Genomic DNA, 17,721 nt, shown 5'->3' with positions numbered 1-17,721 from the left:
TATGAAATACCTATTTGTTTCTTTGCCTAATAAAAATTTGAATTTAACCAGTTACATAGTTTTTTATGTATCATTGTTGCTGATTCTCTATTGGTTATTGCTAATATTCTCTCATAGTTTGTAGCTTTACTTGGCACTTCTTAATGGTGTGTTTTGATGAACAGAACCTGCTAATTTTAATGTATAGAGTTTAATATGGCCACAAATTCCCTGTGCCATCATAATTAAAATTATTTGTGTTCTTTTTCTACCTGTTTGGATCTTTCCCTTGTTCTTATGGCAGTCTTAGCTGTTGATTGTTGGAAATCTTTTTTTTTTTTAATTTTTTTATTTATTTATGATAGTCACACAGAGAGAGAGAGGCAGAGACACAGGCAGAGGGAGAAGCAGGCTCCATGCACTGGGAGCCCGACGTGGGATTCGATCCCGGGTCTCCAGGATCGCGCCCTAGGCCAAAGGCAGGCGCTAAACTGCTGCACCACCCAGGGATCCCGATTGTTGGAAATCTTTAAAGCAATCTCTAATAATGGTTTTTAAGTTTTCATCTATTGTTGGGATAGTTTTTTTAATAGAGATTTTGTGTCCACTCTGTAGGAGAATTTATCAGTATTTTTCATGATTCATTTTCTTGTGTTCTAAACTTAAGAAGTCCTTGCATACTCAAATCATGAAGATTATTTCATACATTACAAAAATTTTTAAAGTTATGCATTTTATATTTGTCTCTAATCCATCAGAAAATTATTTTTTGTTTATTGAAGTAGATAGGGATCCAATTTCCTTTTTTTTTTTTTCTCCCTGTGTAGAGATAGCTAGTTAAAATTGCAGTGCATTTCTTCACATTATAGGTAAATATGTGTTAGGGTGAAGGCTAAGTTACTGTATTAAATGCAGAACATTGTGGTATAAATAGACAAGTTTATTTTTCATAAGGCAAAGTCCTCTTGGTTTAAGAAAATGGTATCAGTCTGCTCCATCAGGTTATTCACTGGGCCAACTTTCTTTCATCTTGTTGCTTCATTATTTTTTAAGCTTTTGTTTTGTTGTCTGTGTGGTCTGATAATAGATAATTGTACTATCTTGTTTTTTTTTCCTTTGATTATTCTCAACCTGAGGTTTGTCTGTTCTGTTGTTTTGTTTAAAACTCAGCTTTTGGGGATCCCTGGGTGGCGCAGCGGTTTAACGCCTGCCTTTGGCCCAGGGCGCGATCCTGGAGACCCGGGATCGAATCCCACGTCAGGCTCCCGGTGCATGGAGCCTGCTTCTCCCTCTGCCTGTGTCTCTACCTCTCTCTCTCTCTCTCTCTCTGTGTGACTATCATAAATAAATAAAAATTTACAAAAAAAAAAAAAAAAACTCAGCTTTTGTTTTTTATTAATTCTCTTTAGTGTATCATTGCAACCCATATTCTGTATTTTTATTGGTTGTATGAGTTAGTGCTTCTATCTAGAATTGCAAATAACTTGATATTCTGCTGACTTAGTTATGAAGGCTGTTAAATGTACTCTTCTGGCAGCATGTGTGAAATTATTTGAGGACGATAAGGCCACAAATAAAGCATTTTTTAAAACAATAGACAAGACTTGGCCATTCATGAACATAAATTGTAGGAAGGAGAGTGTCCTGCACACTTCATGTCAGAGTAACAGGCTTCTTTTATACTTCAGTAGATCTAAGATATCTCACTCCTCATCTCCAGAATTACATGAATCCACTGGAGAAGGATTTTTGACTCACACAAACATCTAAAATTAAACTGATAAGATGTATTTCAAAAGAAGTCAAGTATACTTTTGAAAAGTGTGGGAGTCTGTTTTTTGAGAACGATGACAATTGTTAATAAAACATTCATTCACTTATTTTGTCAACAATTGTTTGTGAACCCTGTGTTTCGTTGACACTTGGGGATATCGTAGTGAACACTGCTGATGTGAGCCCGGCATGCTGTCTGATAATCACTGTTGGTTTATTATAACACTTAATCCCAAGGATTTTGATGTAAATGTTCTCTCCATATATGAATGAGGAATATTCTAAAGCTTAGAATAGTTAAGAAATTTACTAGGTACTTGGCTGGCAGGTGGAAGCTAAACTATCGGAGCCCCTTTTCTTAATGCCATATTGCATACTTGTCATACAACACAATGAAAATTAGGTTGTTAATCTAATTGTAGTCACATCAACAGACTAAAAAAAGAAGTCACATGATAATAATAGCAGTAGGTGAAGAAAAAGCATTTGGCAGAATCCAACATCAGTTTGTGATAAAAACTAGAAATAGTTTCCAGTTTTAGGAGAACCTCCTCAACCTGGTGAAGAACGTCTACAAAGAAACTAAAACATACTTAATGGTGACAAAATCAGCACTTTCTAAGATTAGGTACAAGGCAAGGATGTTGCCTCTTATCAGTTCCTTTCAACATTCTATTGCAAGTTTTTGCTAATGTGGTAGGGCAAAAAAAAGGAAATAAAGGGATACAGATCAAAGAGAGAACAAAATTATTGTTCACAGATAACTTGATAGCCTCTGAAAGAAGTGACAAAAAAATCTGGAATTGATAAGCCAGTATTGTACAGTTGCTTTTCTGTATACCAGGAGTGAAGAAATGCAGTTTGAAATTAAAATCGCAATATTGTTGACAAAAACCCAGAAAATGAAATACCTAGGTATAAATCTAACAAACAAATAGAGAAGATCTGGAGGAGGAAAACTACAAAATTCTGATGAATGAAACCAAAACAACCAACCCAAAACAAATGGAGAGATATTCCATGTTTGTGGATAGGAAGACTCAATATTGTCAAGATGTCAGTTCTAACTTGATCTATAGATTTAATGCAATCCCAGTCAAAATTAGAGCAAGTTGTTTTATGGTTATCAACAAACAGATTCGAAAGTTTCTGAGGAGGGGCAGAAGACCCAGAGTAGCCAAGACAGTATTATTATTTTTTTTTAATAGCCAAGACAGTATTAAAGAAAAAGCTACAGGGGATCCCTGGGTGGCGCAGTGGTTTGGCGCCTGCCTTTGGCCTAGGGCGTGATCCTGGAGACCTGGGATCGAATCCCACATCAGGCTCCCGGTGCATGGAGCCTGCTTCTCCCTCTGCCTGTGTCTCTGCCTCTCTCTCTCTCTCTGTGACTATCATAAATAAATATTAAAAAAAAATTAATTAAAAAAAAAGCTACAGTAATCAAGATAGTGTAGTTTTGGTGAAGAACAAATAGGTCAGTGGAACAGAATAGAGGGCCTAGTATAGAGCCCCCTGTAAATATCAACTTACCTTTGACAAAGGAGCAAATACAATACCGCGGATCAGGTACATTCTCATTAACAAATGCTGCTGGAACAGTTGGACATCACTTACTTGCAAAAGGATGAATCAAGACACTGCTAACATCTTACAAAAAATTAACTCAAGATGTATTAGAAACCTAAATATAAAATGCGAAACTGTAGACCTCTTAGAAGATAATGTAGGAGAAAACCTAGATGACCTTTTTAGTTATAGGTATATTATACCTTTTTAGTTATAACCAAAGACTCAATCCATGAAAAAACAATTGATGTGCTGGACTTAATTAAAATTAAAAGACTCTTGCTCTTATAAAGACATTATCAAGAGAAATAGAAGATGAGCCACAGACTGGAGAAAATATTTGCAGAAGATGTGTCTGATAAAGGACAAAACAGATCAACTCTTAGAACTCAACAGTGAGAAAACCCAATTAAAAAATGGGTCTAAGACTTTAGTAGACACTTCACCCAAGAAGATGTACAGGTGACAAATAAGCACATGGAAAGATGTACCACATCATATGTCATCAAGGAAACGCAAATTAAAACAAGATACTACCACACATGTATCAGAATAGCCAAAATGTAGAACGCTGAAAACCATAAATGCTGACAAGGATGTGAAGCAACAGGAATAGTCATATGTTGTTGATGGGAATGCAGAATGGTATAGTCCCTTTGGAAAATAGATTGGCAGTTTTATAGAACTAGCTATACTTTTACCAATAATTGTGCACCTTGGTATTTACCTAAAGAAGTTGAAAATTTACACACAAAATCCTGGGCATAATTACGGCAGCCATATTCATAGTTGTCAAAACTTGGGGAGCAAGCAAAACTCTCTCAGTAGATTGAATGAATAACTAAACTGTGGTAAGTCTAGACAGTGGGATATTTTTCAAAAGTTTTTACTTTTGAAATGGGCTTTCAAACCATGAAAAGATTGAGGCACCTTAAGTCTATGTTACTAAGGGAAAGGAGCCATTCTGAGAAGGCTACATACTGTATGTATGGAACTATATGCCATCCTGGAAAAGGCAAAACTATAGAGACAGTACAAAGATCAGGTTGGGAGAAGGATGAATAAAGCAGAGAATAGAGTTTTTCAGGACAGTGGAAATATTGTATACAACATTCTAATGCTAGAAATATGTCATTATACATTTGTTCAAACCCATTGAATGTACAACATCAAGAGTGAACCCTCAGGTAAACTGGATTTTCAGTGACTATGATGTGTCAACGCAAGTTGATCCTTGGTAATAACTGTACGACTGTGCCAGGAGGTTTTGATAATGAGGGATACAATGTATGAGTGAGGGCGGGGAGTACATAGAAATCTCTGTTGCCACCTTCTCATTTTTATTATAAACCTAAAACTGCTCTTAAAATATTTAAAAAAATATTTTATTGTTGCTGGTGAACCAATGGTTAGGCTCACCTAACCTATTTCAAGGAAAGAAGGAAAAACTGTTGGCTTTGTGGAAAAGGGGAGAGATTGACAAAATGGAGTTAATTTTCTTTTTTAGGGTTAAAAATTTTAAACTATTCCTAATAGTGTAACACCTGACATTTGTTTTTCAGTGAATATTTGAAAAACAGATAAGTGACCTATTTATATTTTTAAAATTAAAAATGTCTGATGGTAATATGTTTTGTTTTTTACAGAGAGGATCTGACGAACTACTCTCAGGCAGTGTTCTCAGTAGTCCAAACTCTAATATGAGCAGCATGGTGGTTACAGGTAAGTGTTTCTCTGTTAACAATGCTTAATTATTTGCCATTAAAATGTCAAAACTAAAATTTAGTCTTTTATAGAAATTTAGCCTTTTATAATTTATGTTAAGTGTTTTAAGTGTTTCTGTTTAAACACTACAGAAATTTTACTAGAGTATATATGGGTCAAGTAAAAAACCTGAACTTGGTGACTTCTTTGGGCAACTACCTGAGTCTGATTGCCATTTTTTTATCACAAAAATATAACTCTTTCTTTTATATTCTAAGTCCCCTCATTCTTGTTCCTTTTGTACTTTTGTTTTTAGTTTTTGTGTTTATGTCTTAGTATATATTTTAACATAGTACTGCCTCCGAGTCTTGGAACATATCCAAGACTCGGAGTGGATGCCTGAAACTGCAGGTGGTACAAAAACCTAAATCTACTACACTTTTTCCTATATATACATACCTGTGATAAAGCTTGGTTTGTATATTAGGCACATGAAGAGATTAACCAACGACTAAAAATGAACGGTAATAACAATATACTGTAATTAAAGCGTACTCATCCTTTGTCATCTTGTGATGTGGGATGATAAAATGTCTGTGATAAGATGAAATGAGGTGAATGATGTAGACATTGTGATACAGTGTTAAGCTACAGTATTTTCGAAGGAGGATCATCTGCTTCTGGACTATGGTTGACAACTGGTAACTGAAACTATGGAAAGCAAAATTGCATATAAAGGGAATTACTATGTTTTTGTATTCTATATCCCACAAACCCTAAAGTCCAATTAAATAAAAATCAAAAGATTCAGCTGCACAGTTGTCTTTTTGTGTACTTTCAACCTTTTTTCTTTGCTGTGACAATATTTTAATTATTTGAATTGAGTTCCATAATGTTATCTCCATATTATCTTCATACTTAGGGTATTTTTCTTAAATTGTGTATGTCTGAAATAAGACAATAAATTGTCGGTTGTTTGTAATGTCCATCTAAACAAATACAAAACAAATTTTTAGGCCCTAGTTTTATGGGCACAATTTTGAATCTGATGATGATGAGGAGGAGGAGAAGACAACTGAATTAGTTTGGCTTATAATCTTGCATTTTACATTTTTTACCTAAAACCTTTTTGCTTTTTTCTAAACCCTTTCCTGACTGACTTGCTTGAGGTAGTAAAAGGATTGTAAAAGACTAGAACCACTTTGATTTGCTTCAGATAGCTATTGCTTATGTACATATACACCTTGGTGCACACGTACACATGCCTAGCAGTTCAGTTAAATAAAAACTATAATGAAGTATTTACCAAATATAGTCATAGTGATGTGAAATTGAATTTGCCTGCAGATAATTATTATTGATTTTTCATGATTACAAAGCAAAATCACTAGATCATGATTTTGATAGCCAAAGTATGGTGTACAAATAATTAAAGTGGTCAGATGTCTGTAACGCTGCTTTGCTAGTTTCATTTTTAAAAACAATATATATAGTATGAATAGTTGAAACATTTAAAAAATTAATACATATTGCTATGACAGAATAACTGATAGCAGCCTTTCCTTCCCCTGATATGTCCTCCAATATAAAAAAAATATGAAGCTGTATCAAATATATTGGATAGCTGTTGCCTGGGATTGATGAATAGGCAGTACTAGATAATGATCCCTGAGAAAAGGGAAATACACGAAGTGAATCCCATTTTCATTTTGGCTCTCTGCCTTGGAGTGCCCTATTAAAACACTGGGCAGTTAAAAAAAGTAGAATCTTTTAAAAAATATTTTATTTATTCATGAGAGACAGAGAGAGAGAGAGGCAGAGACATAGGCAGAGGGAGAAGCAGGCTCCCAATGCGGTACTCGATCCCGGGACTCCAGGAACATGCCCTGGGCCAAAGGGCTCAGACGCTCAACTGCTGAGCCACCCAGGAGTCCCGAAAAGTAGATATTAAACTAACATCAAAACACTAAACTAGTATGTAAATGTAAATTGGTAAAGAAAAATCCTTTGTACTAATCACTAGCTATGTGAGGTCATGAGCATTTGAAATGTGCTGTTCCTAACTGAGGTATATGTATGTGTGGAACATGTGTGTTTCAAAGACAGTATCAAAAGTAGAAAGAATGCAAGATACTTCATTTTTTAAAATACTGATTGTTGATGCAGTAATATTTTAGATACAGCAAACTGAAATATATTATTAAAATTTTAATTCTTTTTACTTTTTGATGTAGTTAATAGAATATTAAAATTATGTGACTTGCAGAACATTTCTTTTGGATATTACTAATCTAAGAATTAAGAGGCAAAGGTTGTCAGACTGGATTAAAAAGCAAGGCCTAACTGCACTACCTCTTGCCAGAGTCCATCTGAGGGAGAAGGATATAGACTGAAAACAAAAAGGACAGAAAGTAATAATCTATGCAGACGACAAGCACAAAAAAGTTAATCTGATTATTGTAGCTTCAGACAGAATTCAAGACAAGGATTGTTACTAATATTAAAACATTTCATAGTGTTAAAGGGTTAATCTATTGGAAAACATTTATATAACAGTAATAACAGAGCCTCAGAGTTCATTAAATATGTAAAACTAAAGAGAGAAACAAATCTATAATCATTATTGGATATTTTAACAGTAATTGATTTAACAGTAATTGATAGGACATTAGATCTTTAAATACACAGAGGATTTGAACAATGGTATTCTTCAGCTGGGCTTTAACTCATATTCAGGAAACTATACCTTGCCTGCAGAATAACTTTTCAAGTGTACATAGCATCACGGTAGACTGACTTTATATCAGGACATAAAATAACTCCCTGGATTTCAAATGGCTGAAAGCCCATATATCTAATTATAGTGGAATTTAAGTAGAAATCAAAAACAGTAAGAAATCTAGGAAATGACCAAATATTTAGAAATTGAACTGCATAATTCTGAACAATGTGTAAATTAAGGAAGATATAAGGGAATATTTTTCTGATTGAATAAAAGTGAAAATATATCAAAATTTGATGGCTGTAATGCAAGAAAATACATTAGGGGAAAATGTGTCTTCCTATATCCGTGTATTAGAAGATGCTTATATTAGAAAAAAAGTTTACTCCTATCAAGAAAAGAAAACTACAATGCCAGTATCAGGAATGAAAGTAGAGGAACCACTACAGATCGGAAAACTGTAATGCCAGTATCAGGAAGCAGAGGTACCACTATAGATCCTACAGAATGTTAATGGGGAAAATGAGACAATGTTACAAACAGCAAGCAGTAATGCCAATAGTTTCACCAACTTAGGTGAAATAGACAAAATCCTTCATAAACCTAATTAACCAAAACTGACCTAAACTATTACTCCATAAAATACAGATTATGTCTGTGTCCATTATAAAAATCAGATTTATAATTTTTTCCACAAAGATTACTCTAGGTATAGGTGATTTCACTCACAGGTGATTTTACTCCGGTATATGAAGCTTCAGAGTATGAAATAATAGCCATATTCAATATACTTTTTTAGAAATTAGAGAAGCAAGGAATACTCCAAATTCACGTTATGATCCTGCTATAATTGATACCAAAACCTAACAAAGATGTAAGAAATCAAGATTTCAAACTAATATTTTTCATTAACATAAATGCAGATATTCTTAACAAAATGTTAGCAGATCATCTAACAATATATGAATGATAATTCATGATTATTAATTGAAGCTTACCCAAGGATTATAAGGTATATTTAGAAATTGAACTGCATAATTCTGAACAACACATAAAGAAGATAAAAGGGTAACTTTCTGACTGAATGAAAGTGAAAAGGGTAACTTTCTGACTGAATGAAAGTGAAAAGGGTAACTTTCTGACTGAATGAAAGTGAAAATATATCAGTCTAATTTATAATAATAGAATGAAGGAGAAAAAAATCATTTTAATAGAAGGAAAAAAAGCATTTGATAAAATACAACATTCATACATGATAAAAATCTTCCAGAAGCTAGCAAGAATAAAGGAACTTTCACAACGTGAATAAGGTGCACCTTATCAAAGAGACTAAAACAATTCCATTCTTTTATGGTAAAATATTGAATATTTTCTCTTGAAAAACAGGAATGAAGTAAGGATATCTGTTTTCACAATTTTTCCAGCTTCTTGCTTGTATTAGGGCAAGTAGAATAAAATACAAAACTTAAAATGGAAGAAATAAAACTATCTTATTCACAACATGGTTTTCATTTTTTTGGAAATTGAATTATTTTATAGAATTACAAGTATAGATGTTTCTGGCAGTTCACAATATTTCATACGGTATTTGGTTGCTATACTTAAATATCTGACTTTGTACAAACCTGCTTTTCAGCTCTTTATTTGCTATGTAATTTTTTAAAATTTAAATTCAACTAATGTAAGTTAGTTAACTTACGGCGTAGTATTAGTTTCAGGAGAATTTAGTGATGGATTCATTACTTACATTTAACACCATCTCAGTAAGTGTCCTCTTTAATACCCATCACCCATTTGGCTCATCCCTCCACGCTCTTAACCCTCCCGCAACCCTCAGTTTGTTCTCTTATATAGTCTTCTGTGATTTGCCTTCCTCTCTGTTTTTATCTTATTTTTTTCCTTCCCTTTCCCTGTGTTCATCTACTTTGTTTCTTAAATTCCACATATGAATGACATCATAGGATATTTGTCTTTCTCTGACTTACTTCACTTAGCATAGTATACTCTAGTTCCACCCATGTTACGTCAACATGATTTTTAAAATAAACCGACAGAAATCTATAAAATGTTTTGTAAAACTAATCATTGAATGGTTACATGATACAAATTCAATATATAAAAATTGCTTCCTGATATTATTAGCAAATTATTGAAAAATGAAATTTAAAAAAGTCCATTTACAAAAATATGCGAGACAGAATATCAGAGAGTAAGTGTAACAAATAATGTGGGAGACATGTACACCAGTAACTATACAGGACACAAAGAAATATTAGAGACCTAAATGAGAAAGAAACCATGTTCATGAATTAAAAGGCTCAGTATGTTAAAATGTCATTTTCCCCTAAATTGGATGGAATTAAATCTGTGTCAGTGAAACTCAACAGGCTTTTTTTTTTTTTTTTTTTTTTTTTTTATTTATGATAGTCACAGAGAGAGAGAGAGAGGCAGAGACACAGGCAGAGGGAGAAGCAGGCTCCATGCACCGGGAGCCCGATGTGGGATTCGATCCCGGGTCTCCAGGATCGCGCCCTGGGCCAAAGGCAGGCGCCAAACCGCTGCGCCACCCAGGGATCCCTCAACAGGCTTTTAAAATGAAATTGACAAGTTGGTTCTAAAATTTAGAATTAGATGTGGAAATTAAAAAGGACCTAGATATAAGCTAAAATCATTTTCCAAAAGAAAAAAAAATCACAACTGATTTCAAGATTCACTGTAAACTTGTAGTAATCAAACAGTTTAACATTAGCAAGATTAGTTTTTATAGAATAGTGTACAGAAATAAACTACAGTTAAGGTCAGCTGATTACTTACAAAGGTGTCTTGGTCATTCAGTTGTGGAAATGGTGCCAGAAAACAGTTGAAAATAGATATGAGAAAAAGGAACTCAAACTACTTAATATTGTACAGAAATATTAGATGGATATATACCTAAACCTAAAAAATATATAACACTTTTTAAAAAATTACATTATATATCACAAACTTGAGGTAAATGATTTTTTTAGAGAAGACACAAACTACCCATAAAGGAATAGTTTATAAACTAGACATTTCACCTAAATTTTAAAAATTCTCATCAAAAGACGTTAAGACCATGAAAGCCAAATCACAAATTGGGAAAAGATGCTAATACTCACATATTAATACATATATCTAACAAAGGACTTGTATGCAGATTATATACAGAATTCTTTGAAAAAATTCTTTCACATCTATAATTACAAACAGCATAATTTTTTTGAAATAGGTGAAAGAACATATGAATAGCTGATAATAAGCACATGAAAATATGTATTAGTCATCAAGAAAACACGGGTTATAACTGCTGTGAGATATGTCACACCAACCAGAATTTAGGCTCACATTAAACAGATTGGCAACATAAGCGTTGATGAGGATGTAGAGAGACTGGAACAACTCACCATGGCTGGTAAAAATATAAAATAGTTTGAAAAACAACTTGGCAGTATCTTATAAAGTTAAGCAGCCTATGACCCAGTACTTCTACATCAAGGTTTTCTACCTAGTGAAAAAGACTTGTGCAGCCTATGACCCAGTACTTCTACATCAAGGTTTTCTACCTAGTGAAAAAGACTTGTGCAAATATGCATATAAAAAAATTTATTCATGATAATCCCAAACTTGAAATTATCCAAATGTCTGTCAGTAGAAAAATGGGTCAATGAATTCTAATCATGCAGTAGATTAGTAATTAGTGACAAAAGAATGACTATTATACAAAAACATGAGTGAATATTAAGACAATATATGAAGCAAAAGAAGCCATACCCAAGTGAATACTCAACTGATTCCGTTTTTTACAAAGTTAAAGAACAGATAATTTTTAGTAAAGAAACCAAAATAATGGTGGCCTGTGGGTGTTGGGATTAACAGCAAGTACAAGGTAATTCTCTGGGGTATTGGACATACCCCATATCAATTAACAAAGTTGTACAGTCTAAAAGTGGTTTGAAACTGGGAAAGGCTACCACCTCTGGGAACCATGAACTACCCCAGTTTTATTTTGCTGGAATGTGAAGTAAGAGAGGAGGGAATGACTAAAGTTGAACCCTGATAGGTTGGGGTTTGGATATAGGATTTGATTTGCTGAGGAGCTTGGACTTTACCAGATTTACATATTAGAAAGGATTTTCTATTTTGTGGGGGTCACAGCTATATATAGGACAGTTAAACACTTTCCAATAATATGCTCCAGAGATACTAAGGTGTTCTGAATTTTAGGTTCTTAGAATATGAAGGAAATGTTGTATCAAGAAATTAGGGGGTCCCTGGGTGGCGCAGCGGTTTGGCACCTGCCTTTGGCCCAGGGCGCGATCCTGGAGACCCGGGATAGAATCCCACGTCGGGCTCCCGGTGCATGGAGCCTGCTTCTCCCTCTGCCTATGTCTCTGCCTCTCTCTCTCTCTCTCTCTGACTATCATAAATAAATAAAAATTAAAAAAAAAAAAAGAAATTAGAACTTCTGAGTTACTTGGAAATAGATTAGTTTGGGAGAAGTATTAGTTTGGGCTTAGAATCACTGGGTTGATGGATGATAGTCCCATTAACAAAGGGAAAATAGTGGAAAAGGAGATTTATTTTCAGTGGAAAGAATTATCTGTTAAAAGTATGTTTAAGAATAATGTACTTTATGACTGAAGAATGAATTGAATCTTTTGGAAATGGAATAAAAATCCTTAAAGTGTTGTTTTCACATAAGAAATTTACATTTAACTTATTTTATCTTTATTCACAGTGGATACTCACTGAGTTTTAAGATTTTTTTTCCCCCTTAACATAGAGAGGTGAGATTCTGTGTATGTTTTCACAGACCCCAATATTAATATTGTTGCTTATAAGAGCAGATAGCATAAAATACCTTTAAAAACCAGTGATTATACTTGCCTGGAAAAATATGCCACTGTCATCCAGGTGTCTCAAAAAGGTACTTTTACAGACTGTATTACAAGGAAACTTTTATGGTTATCAGATACAGAACAAGATTTCATATATTCCAGCTATATCCAAAATGCTTCCTCAAATTCACTTTACTATAGAATTCGGTTTCTAAAAGCATCTATCTCAACAGCCTTTTCCCTTATCTGTCCAGACAGACTTTCTTTTAAAATATATACCTGTTTTTTTGTGTCAAAGAAAAAAATAATTTTAATAGTGAGAAAAGTTAATACTGTTAGAACCTTAGTCTCAGGTAAGTATCTACTAAGTCAGTGCATTAAGATTATTTTGTAATGCATTAGTTCCTTCAGAAATAAAAGTGAAACATTTCAAAACAACTAGCTCCAACTAGTATTGGGGTTGGATTATTTGAAAGGAGTTTTTAACTATTTGTCAGTGGGGAGGAACCTTGACAGCTGTAAAATTTTTGAGTCATTTCTTAATAGCTTTGGATATGGAATATTCCTCTAAGGTATATGTTTCTGCCAGTGTTGCTAATTGTTATTCTGTCATAGACTTATTATTGCTAAAAGTAATATTTTTACGTGAAAGAACTGAAATCATTCCAAGGATTCTGTTTGATATAGGTTAACCAGAACTCTTTGGGATTTTCATTTTAACTTTTATGTAAAGACATTTTTATATAATGTCATTTCATTTTGTTATAATGCTTTGAGAATTTTCCAGCACATGAGACTTCTAGTTTAGTCTAGGCTTCTATTTTCTCTAGCTCATCTGTAAGGTACTTTTGGCAAGTAGGCTGTACAGCTGCTTAAAAATGTAGTTACAGCATCCAGTTTTTACAATAAGCCTAAGATTTATTTATTTTGTTTTTATTTTTATTTTATTTTATTTTTTTGTGGTAGCTGTTGGTCTTGACTAAACAACTGTCAGAATAACAGAAATATCTTTCTGTATATACCTGCATTTCTGGTTAACCCTTCTTTGGAATTTCTATTTTCCCAGATAGGAAAGTAAGGTGTACAAACATGTATTTTTAAACTCCGATTCTTTTTATGTTTTAGTTGTCTACAGCCAGCAGCTTCTTTAACTTTATGCTTTGCCCTGAAATCTAACTTAAAACTGCTTGGAGTTGAAACCACTTTTCTACTCAGTTTCACATTTGATAAAGGAAGCTAGCATTACTTTCTATAAATGCTGGAATGTGAATGACTTAAGAGAATGACAGTGTACTAATATTTTTTTTAGTTTCCAGTATATAAATAAGTATAAAGTTCTGAAGTGTTGTACTTCAAGTTGATACACAGTTGGAAATAAAATTAGAGTATTGGTGAATGACTGTGACTAAAATAATAGATTTATGAGTTAAATGAGAAGGTAGTTTTTGAGACCTAAGTGTTGGGAGTTCATATGAGCAAGTAAAGATAGGACTTTGGGGCCAATTAGCTGTGGACCTCCCAACTATTATTGGGAATGAGTACATAAGCAGACAGTTCAAAGGAGCTGTAAAATGAATAAGGGAAGTAAAACTAGAAAGGAATTGTTAAGGGTATTGTGGGAACAGAGACATTTGGTAGGGATGAGAGGGCTCAGTTTTTTGACCATGGATGAATTTAACAAATTACCCAGCATCTTAGTGAAACTTAATATGAGAACTGCAGGTAAACACTAGTAAAGAGCAAAGGTCAGTCAAGGAAAAAGAGAGACTGACGAAAGGTGAAGATGTTCACTATAGAATTGAGGTTGAAAACTACTTTTGAGTTTGGAAGAGAAGTATTAAGTAGACATAGGTTTTACATTTTTTTTTACATACTATTTTTTCGAATTTGAGAGGAACATCTTAAGCAAAACTTTAAGAAGGCTAAATAATACATGGAAAATGATGTGATTACAGATTTCTGCAATTTATACAACCTGTATGCATAAATAAAAGCATTACGACGTTGTTGCCTTATTCTTAGAAATCATTTTAATTATGACTGGTTTTACATTCACAAACCAAAAGTTTCTGGGTTTACCTCAGGACTAGAAGGGAAAGATTATATAGAAAGAAGTCCAAAATTATGGTACTTTGTGTTCTGAAGAATCACAGATCTAACCTAGAGAGACCCAATCTTTACTTCTCTGATAGGATAATAAATGGCCTATGTGTTTGATAAGCTAAGGGCTATACATTTTCTTGTGTCCTTTTTCAGGGCTGGAGTTTTTTTATGTATGAAAGTATGCTTAGTCATATGATTTAAAAAGTCCTCATTTCCCAATTTCATGTTCTCATATTCTCATCTAAAGAGAAAACTTTCACTCAGCCGTTAGAAACAACAAATACCCACCATTTGCTTTGACACGGATGGAAGTGGAGGGTATTATGCTGAGTGAAAGAAGTCAGTCGGAGAAGGACAAACATTATATGGTCTCATTCATTTGGGGAATATAAAAAATAGTGAAAGGGAATAAAGGGGAAAGGAGAAAAAATGAGTGGGAAATATCAGAGAGGGAGACAGAACATGAGAGACTCCCAACTCTGGGAAACGAACTAGGGGTGGTGGAAGGGGAGGTGGGCGGGGGGTGGGGGTGACTGGGTGACGGGCACTGAGGGGTGCACTTGACAGGATGAGCACTGGGTGTTATTCTATATGTTGGCAAATTGAACACCAATGAAAAATAAATTTATTAAAAAAATAAAGAAAACTTTCATAATATTTAGCACTAAAATAAGAATATTTAGTACTAAAATAGGAATAATAGCCACCCTTTCTAAAACTATTAACTGACTGAGAGAGTATCAGTATGAGGAGTTTTGATGTTACATGGTCTTTGGGAGAAAAGGATACAGTTGTATATAATGTGATATTTTGGGGGGGTATCTTCCTATAGTGTAGTGTACTAGTTAGTTGACCTTTCCCCCATTTCCCCAGCATTGGGGATCTTACCGATCATTTTGTTCACTCCTGTACCCCTGGAGCCTCAAATAGTGCCAAACACATTCTTGATACTCAGTAACAACATCATCATCATCATCATTATTATTATTATTATTGAGAGAAAGAATGTGAGCATGTGAGTAGTGGTGAGGGGCTGAAAGAGTGACGGGAGAGAGGATCTTAAGCAGGTTCCATGCCTCGTGTGGAGTTTAACACAGGCCTGGATCTCACAATTCTGAAATCATGACCTGATATGAAAGAAATCAGGAGTGGGACACTTAACTAACTGAGCCACCCAGGTGCCCTGGTACTCGTAACTCTTACAGAATCAGTGTATGAATGAATTTTAAAGACACTTGGAGATCAAATTAATCTTAGAATTTTACAGATATTGTTGAATGTATACACACACACACACACACACACACACACACACCCCACACACATATAATGTTAATGGGTAGTGTTGATTTGGAGAATACCATGAAGTATCTAAAGTTACATAGTAGTGGTGTATACATGTATATTTTTCAACTTATCAAGTATCCTTCATTTTAGTTAGTTTCAGAAATATCCTTTAGTCTGTAGACAGTTAGGAACCACTGATACAGAATAAGGAATAGACTGTAAGTTCTTCAAACAGCTTTGCATAAAACATCACCTATTTTATTGTGTCTGTAGTAGGACCTTATTTTTGGTGAGGCTTTAAAATAAAGCCCGGTAACTACTTTGTTGATTAAAATATATCCGTTTACTTTAAAGGGCGTAGTAACAGAATAAGTTAATCAAGTCCATGAGTATTTTATAGTATATAGATGTTGAATGTTATTAGTGACAAAATATTTAGATAGATAATAAATTAGGAGAGTCTCATTGTAGGTAAGCCATAATGTGGATTTGATTGCATAATTATTTTTACAGCACTACCTTCTTTGCTCCCATTTTTTACTATGATACATTCCAAATTGTGAACCATTTATAATTTCCCAGGTAAAAATTACAATCTCCTAATTTTTGCTAAGTCAAAAGTAGAGTTTTTTTTTTTTTTTTTGTATTTCTGTTAGTTCATAATAAAATAAAATGATTAAATTGTAAGATAATTGTGTTCTTTAGGCATTGGACAATTTATTAAATTGCCTTTTAATATTTTTGCTTATCATTTGTTACTCTTTATGTATACAGTTCAGAAATATTTACCAAATAGTGATCTTAATTGATAATGTAATTTTATTAAATTTTATTTAATAATGGTGGATATTATTTTCTCTATTCTTTTTGCTTTTTGAATTTTTAGGAATTATTCAGGTCTACTCAGCTGTATATTTAAATTCTTTTTTAAATTTTGTGGTTTTTATGCAAATGAGGAAAATTAATAAGGACTTTCTAAAATGTTTTTCAGCCAATGGTAATGATAGCAAGAAATTTAAAGGAGAAGATAAAATGGATGGTGCTCCTTCTCGTGTACTTCATATTCGAAAATTACCTGGTGAAGTGACAGAAACAGAAGTTATTGCTTTAGGCTTACCTTTTGGTAAGGTGACCAACATCCTTATGCTGAAAGGAAAAAATCAGGTATGCTTCCTTTCAGGACCTATAAAATGTTAAGCCTGAAACTACCCAGTATGTGTGTATTAGCTAATTCTTAATAAAAGGATAGAATATAGTATGTCTTAACTTTTCTAAAAGAACATAACAGAAGTCTTATTCTGATTTTTCCTGGTAATGCTGATTGAGAAACTAATGCTGTGGAGCCAGAACGAGTGATTCACTGTAGTTTTCAAATTTTGCCCTTGAATTCATTTTTAGATGGTTATAATGAGATTGTGGAAAATACAAATGTATATAAATGCAGTTTTTTCTTTTATTGTGTCTCTACCGTTTGTAATATCAGAAAACGGGATACTAGTAGCTTTTTTTAAATATTTATTTATTTATTTATTCATTTATTATTTAGTTTAATTTAATTTAATTTAATAACAGAGCACAAGCCAGGGGGAGCAGCAGGGAGAGGGAGAAGCGGGATCCCTATTGAGCAGGGATCCCTATGTGTGGGGCTCCATCCATCCCAGGACCTTGGGATCATGCCCTGAGCTGAAGGCAGATGTTGAACCATTTGACCCACCCACACGCCCCACA

At 33.7% G+C, this 17,721-nt stretch overlaps 1 protein-coding gene across 4 annotated transcripts in view; it reads left to right on the top strand.

Moving 5' to 3' along the window:
- Nucleotides 1-17,721, top strand: part of PTBP2 (polypyrimidine tract binding protein 2) — a 77,995-nt gene that overhangs the window by 21,613 nt on the left and 38,661 nt on the right. For all 4 annotated transcript variants that reach the window (XM_025417541.3, XM_025417544.3, XM_025417543.3 and 1 more), the window contains exons 3-4: nucleotides 4,965-5,040; nucleotides 16,985-17,157. In XM_025417541.3, the coding sequence (XP_025273326.1) occupies nucleotides 4,965-5,040; nucleotides 16,985-17,157 (249 nt within the window). The remainder of the gene's footprint in view (nucleotides 1-4,964; nucleotides 5,041-16,984; nucleotides 17,158-17,721) is intronic.

This window comes from Canis lupus, chromosome 6 (assembly GCF_003254725.2).
Source record: "Canis lupus dingo isolate Sandy chromosome 6, ASM325472v2, whole genome shotgun sequence".
Lineage (NCBI taxonomy): Eukaryota > Metazoa > Chordata > Mammalia > Carnivora > Canidae > Canis > Canis lupus.
The sequence above is the reverse complement of the archived record's forward strand: the minus strand, read 5'-3'. Positions and strand labels throughout refer to the sequence as shown.